This window comes from Oncorhynchus mykiss, chromosome 13, assembly GCF_057628025.1.
Source record: "Oncorhynchus mykiss isolate SJ-2025 chromosome 13, ASM5762802v1, whole genome shotgun sequence".
NCBI classification, from domain to species: domain Eukaryota; kingdom Metazoa; phylum Chordata; class Actinopteri; order Salmoniformes; family Salmonidae; genus Oncorhynchus; species Oncorhynchus mykiss.
Genome location: NC_143034.1, coordinates 21,571,566 through 21,582,349, shown reverse-complemented (window position 1 = coordinate 21,582,349; position 10,784 = coordinate 21,571,566). Strand labels below are relative to the sequence as shown.

General features: G+C 44.9%; 1 protein-coding gene across 3 annotated transcripts in view; it reads left to right on the top strand.

The window, feature by feature from the left end:
• Positions 1 to 10,784, top strand: part of LOC118940354 (phospholipid phosphatase-related protein type 2) — a 55,263-nt gene that overhangs the window by 1,653 nt on the left and 42,826 nt on the right. For all 3 annotated transcript variants that reach the window (XM_090195710.1, XM_090195708.1, XM_090195709.1), the window contains exon 2: positions 2,812 to 2,928. In XM_090195710.1, the coding sequence (XP_090051836.1) occupies positions 2,857 to 2,928 (72 nt within the window). In that variant the 5' untranslated portion in view covers positions 2,812 to 2,856. The remainder of the gene's footprint in view (positions 1 to 2,811; positions 2,929 to 10,784) is intronic.

Here is a 10,784-nt window from a genome sequence, read left to right as displayed (position 1 = left end):
TGAGTGGGGTGAGGAGAGAGAAGGAGAGTATCTGGAGCATCCACATTTGTGGGTTCGATTACAGGCTCAAAATGGCCAGAAACAAAGAACTTTCTTCTGAGACTCATCAGTCTCTTCTTGTTCTGAGAAATGAAGGCTATTCAATGCGAGAAATTGCCAAGAAACTGAAGATCTCGTACAACGCTGTATACTACTCCCTTCACAGAACGCAAACTGGCTCTAACCAGACTAGAAAGAGGAGTGTGAGGCCCCGGTGCACAACTGAGCAAGAGGACAAGTACATTAGAGTGTCTAGTATGAGAAATTGATGCCTCACAAGTCCTCAACTGGCATCTTCATTAAATAGTACCCGCAAAACACCAGTCTCAACGTCAACAGTGAAGAGGCGACTCCGGGATGCTGTCCTAGGCAGAGTTGCAAAGAAAAAGCCATATCTCAGATTGGCCAATAAAAATAAAATATTAAGATGGGCAAAAGGACACAGAGACTGGACAGAGGAACTCTGCCTAGAAGGCCAGCATCCCGGAGTCGCCTCTTCACTGACATTGAGACTGGTGTTTTGTGGGTACTATTTAATGAAGCTGACAGTTGAGGACTTGTGAGGCGTCTGTTTCTCAAACTAGACACTCTAATGTACTTGTCCTCTTGCTCAGCTGTGCACCGGGGCCTCCCACTCCTCTTTCTATTCTGGTTAGCGGTAGTGCGCTGTTCTGTGAAGGGAGTAGTACACAGCGTTGTACGAGATCTTCAGTATCTTGGCAATTTCTTGCATGGAATAGCCTTAATTTCTCAGAATAAGAATAGACTGACGAGTTTCAGAAGAACGTTCATTGTTTCTTGCCATTTTGAGCCTGTAATCGAACCCACAAATGCTGATGCTCCAGATACTCATCTAGTCTAAAGAAGGCCAGTTTTATTGCTTCTTTAATGAGAACAATAGTTTTCAGCTGTGCTAACATAATTGCAAAAGGGTTTTCTAATGATCAATTAGCTTTTTAAAATGATCAACTTGGATTAGCTAACACAACGTGCCATTGGAACACAAGTGTGATAATTGCTGATAATGGGCCTCTGTACGCCTATGTAGATATTCCATTAAAATCTGTTGTTTCCAGCTACAGTAGTCATTTACAACATTAACAATGTCTACACTGTATTTCAGATCAATTTGATGTTATTTTAATTTCTAAGTGACCCCACATTTTTTGAACGGTAGTGTATGTCAATTCAGGATTCTGTTCAGAAAGGCATGAGATCAGGACCGCGTCCCCAATGGCACCCCGTTCCCTAAGTAGTGCACTATGTAGGGAATAGGGTGCCATTTGGGACATAGGCGAGGAAAGGGTGACCCGAAGGAGGCTTTCTAAGAAGAGTATACAGAAGGGACTAAGGGCTGTCAATCAAACCTTGGGACTGCTTTTCAAGTAAAGAAATGCATTATTCTCGCTCTGTATCGGAATTCATACTTGGGGTTTATGCACTACCCAGAATAATATTGACTGTGTGAATCAAACACTTCAACTGCAAATCAACTCAGACAGGCTTTTTTTGCTGCTACGTGGTGAGAAATGTACTGTTGACTTTGATGGAACAGTATCCATAGTCCTTGGAGCCTACAGTTCTTTCCCCATGCGGGTATCTGCTTGTGGGTAGGTGGAAGGAAGCCTTCTTATCTTATGCCACTTTCTTTGCCAAATGCCTTTCTTTAATATATGTTCTCTTATCTTTTGCTGTCCTGTGGGGGGAATCCCTGAGTTGACTTCAATTTGGGATTGTTGTTGTTCAATGTTTTCTCTTCCCTCGTTCAATCATCTTTTTTTAACCTTCTCTCCCTGTCGCTCTTATGTATATCCTATTTCCATGCTGTGTTTGACTGACTGTGTCTGAAAACTGTATCTGACTGACTGTGTCTGACTGACTGTATCTGACTGACTGTGTCTGACTGACTGTGTCTGACTGACCGTATCTGACTGACTGTGTTTGACTGACTGTGTCTGAAAACTGTATCTGACTGACTGTGTCTGACTGACTGTGTCTGACTGACCGTATCTGACTGGCTGTGTCTGACTGACTGTATCTGACTGACTGTGTCTGACTGACTGTGTCTGACTGACTGTATCTGACTGACTGTGTCTGACTGACTGTGTCTGACTGACCGTATCTGACTGACTGTGTCTGAAAACTGCATCTGACTGTGTTTGACTGACTGTGTCTGACTGACTGGCTGTGTCTGAAAACTGTATGACTGACTGACTGTGTCTGACTGACTGTGTCTGAAAACTGTATCTGACTGACTGTGTCTGACTGACTGACTGTGTCTGAAAACTGTATCTGACTGACTGTGTCTGAAAACTGTATCTGACTGACTGTGTCTGACTGACTGTCTGAAAACTGTATCTGACTGTGTTTGACTGACTGTGTCTGACTGACTGGCTGTGTCTGAAAACTGTATGACTGACTGACTGTGTCTGACTGACTGTGTCTGAAAACTGTATCTGACTGATTGTGTCTGACTGACTGACTGTGTCTGAAAGCTGTATCTGACTGACTGTGTCTGAAAACTGTATCTGACTGACTGTGTCTGACTGACTGTATCTGAAAACTGTATCTGACTGACTGTCCCTGCGTCCCAAATGGAACCATATTTCGTGTATGTGTGTGTGTGTGTGTCCGTGTGCGTGTGCTTGTGTGTGTGTGTGATAAAAACATTTTTTTTAAATAACTCAAAATGGTTCCGTAATGGACTGAACTGGAGCAATTTGGCACAGCAATACTTTTCTGGTGCTGTTGCTAAAGGTTATGATTCTACAGGTGCATCAGTCCAGCTAACAGAAGAGGAACTGGGAAGAAGGAACAATGAGGAATATAGGGGACAGAGACCTACAGAAGACCAGCACCTACATCGTACCCTGCTTCCTGTTAGTGGAGGTGAGTGGGCAGCATAGTGACCAATCATTTGTATGATATGGTGAAAGAAAAAGGATACATTCCAATATTTCAATCACCCTTTCTCTTGTCCCCTTTCAACACACAATAAATCCAATCCTATATATTGGAACATGGCTTCAGTGCAGAGACCTCTTTGTTCATTGCTCTGTCTGTACTTCCTCCTCTCCTCTCCTCTGCTCCTCTCCCTCCTCTCCCTCTGCTCCTCTCATCCCCCCTCTCCACTCCCTTCTTCTCCTCTCCTCTCCTCTCCTCTCCTCTCCTCTCCTCTCCTCTCCTCTCCTCTCCTCTCCTCTCCTCTCCTCCTCTCCCTCCTCTCCTCTCCTCCGCTCCTCTCCTCTCCCTCCTCTCCCTCTGCTCCTCTCATCCCCCCTCTCCTTTCCCTTCTTCTCTTCTCCTTTCCTCTCCTCTCCTCTGATCCCCCTCTCCCTCCTCTCCTCACATCCCCCCTCTTCCTCCTCTCCTCCTCTCCCTCCTTTCCTCTCCTCTCATCCCCCCCTCCATCCTCCGTTCCCCTCCCTCCTCTTATCCCCCCTCTCCTCTCCCTTCTTCTTCTCCTCGCCTCTCCTCCCTCCTCTACCCCCTCTCATTCTCAGGTCCCTCTGTATTCTATAAACCCTCACATGCATTTCCTAATTAAACGGCCTAATTAACACAAGGAAATGCAATTAGCCCGCTCAGCCGCTAGCACTCTACGCTATTGCTAATGCTGTGCCCACTGCCCATAGAGCCTGCAACAAGGGCTAGCGTAGTGGGTTAGCAGAGTTAGCAGTTCTAGCATTATCATGAGGTAAGAGGGGGATTTTTGCCATTAGCTTTACAGTATATCTAACACGTTACTGAGACCGTGCACCAGCTGTGCACGCGGAGCCTGTGGGCAGAGCTAGCGTAGCAAGTTTATAGAGTTTTAGCATTATCATAGGGTTCTAAGTTGATTTTAGTATTAGCTATACAGTGGACTATATATTTCATGGGGTTTTAATATCAGGGCTAACATTAGTAGCTACAGTTTAGGGTAAGAGGTTGTTTTGAGTTTAGCCACAAGACAACTGTATATATCCCGTGGGGTGTTATGACAGTTGGAGTGGACAAATGTGTTTTTGTTCAACTGCAGTGAGAGAAACTGTAGGGCTATCGAGTTAGACAGTAAGCATGGTTAACCTCTTTACAGTGTAGAATTCAGTTTAGGTATCAGATGTAACTAGCCACTGTATTTCTCATGTGTAGCACATGGGGATGTGTGAAATGTACTCCGCAACCTAAAATATCCTCACTTGCTGTAACAAATTGTACATTTTCGGTGGCGCTGACTGGTAAGACGCTCCGGGAGTGCCGTCACGTGTGCAAGCAAAGCAGAGGTCCTGGGTTCGAGCCTTGGTGTGAGCCAAATCAGGAGAACACGGTACTCGCTAAGCAAGCGGCGTGATGTCCGTCAAACCTCTGTTATGACAGTTGAATGTGTTTTTGTTCAAATCAGAGACATTGTAGGGCTAGCAGTTAGTCATGGTACCACATAGGGTTAATGGTTGGGATCGATGTAGCTATATCCCAGGGTGTCCGGAGAGTTGGAGAGTGGACTTCATAATGTGTTTTTGTTCAAATCAGAGACATTGTAGGGCTAGCAGTTAGTCATGGTACCACATAGGGTTAATGGTTGGGATCGATGTAGCTATATCCCAGGGTGTCCGGAGAGTTGGAGAGTGGACTTCATAATGTGTTTTTGTTCAAGTCAGAGACATTGTAGGGCTAGCAGTTAGTCATGGTACCACATAGGGTTAATGGTTGGGATCGATGTAGCTATATCCCAGGGTGTCCGGAGAGTTGGAGAGTGGACTTCATAATGTGTTTTTGTTCAAGTCAGAGACATTGTAGGGCTAGCAGTTAGTCATGGTACCACATAGGGTTAATGGTTGGGATCGATGTAGCTATATCCCAGGGTGTCCGGAGAGTTGGAGAGTGGACTTCATAATGTGTTTTTGTTCAAGTCAGAGACATTGTAGGGCTAGCAGTTAGTCATGGTACCACATAGGGTTAATGGTTGGGATCGATGTAGCTATATCCCAGGGTGTCCGGAGAGTTGGAGAGTGGACTTCATAATGTGTTTTTGTTCAAATCAGAGACATTGTAGGGCTAGCAGTTAGTCATGGTACCACATAGGGTTAATGGTTGGGATCGATGTAGCTATATCCCAGGGTGTCCGGAGAGTTGGAGAGTGGACTTCATAATGTGTTTTTGTACAGACGCAGACTGTCGGAGAAACAGCAGTAAACAAAAATGCAGTTTGCAGCGTATTAGCGGTTGAGTCCGAATTTGAGCTCAGTCACTAGACATGCAGGCTACGTTCCCGAATGGCACCCTATTCCCTATAGGGCCCACAGTGCTCTGGTCAAAAGTAGTGCACTATGTAGGAAATATGGCGGCATTTGGGACGCAGGGCCAGCATACCCCAATGGGGTGTCGTGAGAGCTGGAGTTTAATGTGTGTTTGTACCACTGTAGTCGGAGAAAACAGTAGTACATCTCTGGGGCATTCGCCTCCTACACACATTATACCATTCTCTACCCGACACACTCAGTTTGTGTCCCAAATGGCACCCTATTCCCTTTATAGCGCACTACTTTTGACCTGAGCCTCCTTTCACCTCCTTTAGCCCTCCTTTCTTCAAACATACTCCTCCACTCTTACAACCAAGCCATCCAGCTATTTTTACACTCCTCCAAAACACTCATCCCTCTCTCCAACACTCCTCCAGGGTCCCCTCTCCTCTCTTTCTCCATCCCTCCTCTCCTTCTTCTCTCCTCCTCTCATCCCTCTCTCCAACACTCCTCCAGGGTCCCCTCTCCTCTCTTTCTCCATCCCTCCTCTCCTTCTTCTCTCCTCCTCTCATCCCTCTCTCCAACACTCCTCCAGGGTCCCCTCTCCTCTCTTTCTCCATCCCTCCTCTCCTTCTTCTCTCCTCCTCTCGTCCGTCGGTGGAAGGGAGTGAGAGAGTAAACGCCTTGCTACTGTACAGCACCCCAGAGGGCATCCAGTCTTCTGTTGTTACATTAGCATCTCATTACACTCTATTCTCTAAAACAAACGGGCTGACATTCTCCTTTTTTACGCCTCTCTTCTCTTCATCTCTTATTCTGTCTTTCTCTCTCGCTCTCTCTGGCTTGCTTTCTCTCTCTCTCTCTCTCTCTCTCTCGCTCTCTCTCATTCTCTGTCTCTCTCTTTCTCTGTCTCTCTCTTTCTCTGGGCATTTTTTCGTATTTTCCAACCATTTCCATCTTTCTCTAGCCTAGAACGTGCGAACATTTCTTATCAGTCCCGTTAATAAACAAGGGATTACACAGGATCTCCCCCTTCCCATCCTTTTGACTGGGATGAGAACTTCAGAATGGAAAATGGAAGCTAAGCTGCTCCATCTCTCTCTTCTAACCTCTCCTCCTTCCAGGCAGAATAATCCTGGTGTGAAAAGACACGCACACACACACTCACACACATAGACACACTGAAATGCACATGCACATGCACGGACGCACAGACACACTCTCTCTCGTTCTTTCTCGTCTCTCCTGGTCCAGCAGTGTGTAACATGGTAGACGTGCTGTAGGGGCACAAAGTGGCACAAAGTGTCTGCTCTCAAGGCTAACTGGCTCCTTCACTTCAAAGACTGAAGCGCATAAAGAGTCGTTTTGATGTACTGTAACTGATTTTGCTCCGGGCTTCAGTGGAAGAGGAAGGAAGTGGCAATTGGAAGGTCATACTATATGGAAATACAGGGGCAATCAGCAATTGGTACATCCATTTTTGTTTTCTTTTTCATTCATAATATTCCCATTGATTCTTGAAGAGTCTAACTTTTTAATGAAATACCTCATGAGTTTAGTTCAACTGTCGTACCCGACAACTGTCAAATGATTTGGCATCTTTTCTTGTAAACTACATTCATTAGTTTACTAAATGAATGGCTGATGAGAAAACTGACAAGTGTTTTGTATTCAGATCGCCCCATAGAGAACTCATCTGAGACATTCCCTATGGGCCCTGGTCAAAGGTAGCACACTCTTCTGTATAGGGAATAGGGTGCCATTTGTCCCTCCAACCAGCATTGTCGTATTTATGCTACATAGCTGCAGCATAGAAACACACAAACCACAGTCAACAGAAACGGCAGTAGGATGTTGGTTCTGTATAGATAAGAGGTGGACACCTGTCCATGTTTCCAGTTTCCAGAATAGGCATTGGTTGCGTAAGGTTGTGTATCAAGTCCGCCTGTATGCACTCACACACACACACACACACACACACACACACACACACACACACACACACACACACACACACACACACACACACAGACACACACACCTCATTCAAATCCATCTCTTTCTGGCTGTCAAGAAAGAGTTAGTAGCCCACTCACACTAGATGGTCTAGAGTCTCTCTCGGAGGAGTATGGGGGAGGAAAAGAGGACTTTAAGACAGTCATGAAGAAAAGGAGGAGTGGTTCTATGAATAGCACCTGCAGTGATGATCTAACGGATGCAGCCCGAAGCACTCGTTAGCTCCCACCTGTTTGTTAATATGAGAGAGATAGGGAGACGGAGAGAGAGCTAGAGGGAAGGGTTTAGGAGATGGGGGAAGAGGGGTGGGGGGTAGTGAGAGAAGGAGCGAGAGAGAGAAGGAGCGAGAGGGAAGGGTTTAGGAGATGGGGGAAGAGGGGTGTGGGGGGTAGTGAGAGAAGGGTGGGAGAGAGAGAAGGAGCGAGAGGGAGGGAGAGACAGAGGAGAGGCGCGAGAGAAAGAGAGATAGAGACTTCACAATACCAGAAATACACATACATTATTGCACCCATCTAACAGAAGGTCTTGGTTATCACTGGTTATGTGTACTGAGTAAATGCAAGGGACTGTGTCAGATGTGCGTAATATGTGAACACATACGGTATGTTCCTACTAATGTGCTGAGACACATGGACTGTGTGTAATGTCCATATCTTCTTGCCTATGTGATGTTCAATGCAGAGTTGCTCATCTACTGTGCTGCATTGTAAACCATGTTTAACACAATGTTGCTGAGTTTCCCCTAAGAGTAAACTACTGAGGTGATGTCATTATGTAGACCAAGCCTTGTCTCATTCTATCAGGAATAGGGAGAGAGGAGGGGGGGTTAGAGAGAGAGACAGGAGAGAGAGAGAAACAAATGGCAGATGGTTTGATGAAGAATGCATAAACCTAAGGAAGATATTGAGAAACCTGTCCATCCAAAAAAAACTATGTACTGAGCAAATGTTCAATGGCTTTTTACCAAATTACCATACGACAGACCATGTATACATCTACACACCCCAATGTACTAACAAACAAAACAAAACAAAGGCAAAGTCTTCTCATGCTTTGTTGATTTCTATTTGGCATGAGGGCCTACTATACAAATGGATGGAAAGCGGTGTTGGGGGAAAAACATACAACAATATGAAAGTACACAAACAGGTGTGTGGTTAGAATTGGCAAAAAACACACCCATTTCTTTCCACAGGGCCGTGGGGTAAGACAGTGGTGCAGCTTGAGCCCCAACCTCTTCAACATATACACATGGGGGCGGCAGGTAGCCTAGTGGTTAGAGCATTGGACTAGTAACTGTAAGGTTGCAAGATCAAATCCCTGAGCTGACAAGGTAAAAATCTGTCGCTCTGCCCCTGAACAAGGCAGTTAACCCACTGTTCCTAATTTATTCTTAACTGACTTGCCTAGTTAAATAAAGATTAAGTTAAAAAAATACACTATACTGTATATACAGAAGTATGTAGACACCCCTTCAAATTAGTGGTTTTGGCTATTTCAGCCACACCCGTTTCTGACAAGTGTATAAAATCTATCACACCGCCATAGACATGGCATTAGAATGGTCTTACTGGAGAGCTCAGTGACTTTCAACGTGGCACCGTCATAGGATGCCACCTTTCCAACACGTCAGTTCGTCAAATTTCTGCCCTGCCAGAGCTGCCCTAGTCAAGTGCTGTTATTGTAAAGTGGAAACGTCTAGAAGCAACAACGGCTCAGGCGCAAAGTAGTAGGCCACACAAGCTCACAGAACGGGACCACTGAAGCGCGTAGAGCATAAAAATAATCTGTCCTCGGTTGCAACATTCACTACCGAGTTCCAAACTGCCTCTGGAAGTAACATCAGCACAATAACTGTTCGTCGGGAGCTTCATGAAATGGGTTTCCATGGTCAAGCAGCCACACACAAGCCTAAGATCACCATGAGCAATGCCAAGCGTCGCTGGAGTGGTGTAAAAGTAGCCTCCATTGGACTCTGGAGTAATGAATAACACGTCAACATCTGGCAGTCCGACAGACAAATCTGGGTTTGACAGATGCCAGGAGAACGCTACCTGCCCCAATGCATAGTGCCAACTGTAAAGTTTGGTGGAGGAGGAATAATGGTCTGGGGCTGTTCGGGCTAGGCCCCTTAGTTCCAGTGAAGGAAAATCTTAATGTTACAGCATACAATTACATTCTAGACGATTCTGTGCTTCCAACTGTGTGGCAACAATTTAGGGAAGCCCCTTTCTTGTTTCAGCATGACAATGCCCCTGTGCACAAAGTGAGGTCCATACAGAAATGGTTTGTTGAGATCGGTGTGGAAGAACTTGACTGGCCTGCACCAGATGCCTGACCTCAACCCCATCAAACACCTTTGGGATGAATTGGAACACGGACTGCGAGTCAGGCCTAATCGCTCAACATCAGTGCCTGACCTCACTAATGCTCTTGTGGCTGAATGGAAGCAAGTCCCCACAGCAATGTTCCATCATCTAGTGCAGGGGTGTCAAAGTCAAATGGACGGAGGGCCAAATAAAAAAATCAGCTACAAGACGAGGGCCGGACTGTTCGAATGTTCATTGAAAAATTTTTAAATGACGCATATAGTCTAGTGAACCTAATTGAACCTACTGAAAACCTAACAAATATATTACAATATGATCAGATAAATAAAGCAATATTTTCTTATGGCTCTGTCAGTAATCTTTAATTTTCAACAGACACAAAAGACAAATTTCCTTTATATAAATATCCCCATAACATGAACATTAAATGAAAGAAACCGGTATTCAAGGCACCATCAGTAGACTATATTTTCTATTTTAGCAAAAGTGGGCTAAATTTACTTCAAAGAAAAAACAATAATAGCAATTTTCTATCATCCACTCAACTGAAATATTTTTAAAATATAATTGGATTGAAATACAAAAAAATAAAGTGCAAAAATCTATTAATCAAAAACAACACTTTGTTTAAGGAGAAGTAACATGCAGTGAAAACAAATATTAAATTTTAACTTTTAAACTTGAACTGAGTAAAAACTCTAAATATGTGATTGCACAGTAATGTTCACTTGTTTGAGGTTGAGGGTGATACTTGGTGGTGTCCCATCTTTTCCACAAGTTCATCAATGTTCGGGGTAAGGCTCTGAGCTGAAGAAATCCTCAGAATTGAGTGGAGGTGTTCAGCAGTAAGTCGACTTCTGTGTGATGTTTTGTTCAGGTTCATCAAAGAAAACAGTTGTTCACACAGGTATGTGCTGCCAAACATAGACAACGTTTGAGCAGCCTGGATGCGCAGCTGGGGCATTGTGCCGGGGAGGAAACGGGCGAACTCCGCAGCACCCACTGCCGCATATTTTGCCCTCAGTGCATCATTGCATTGGAGGTCAATCAACTCCATTTGGAGGTTTGGTGGTGAGCTTTCCACGTCAACAGCAAATGGGTTACCGAGCAGTTCCAACCTGCTTTTTTGTGCTTCAAAGTCAGCAAATCGGCGTCGAAAGTCAGCGGCAAGCATACC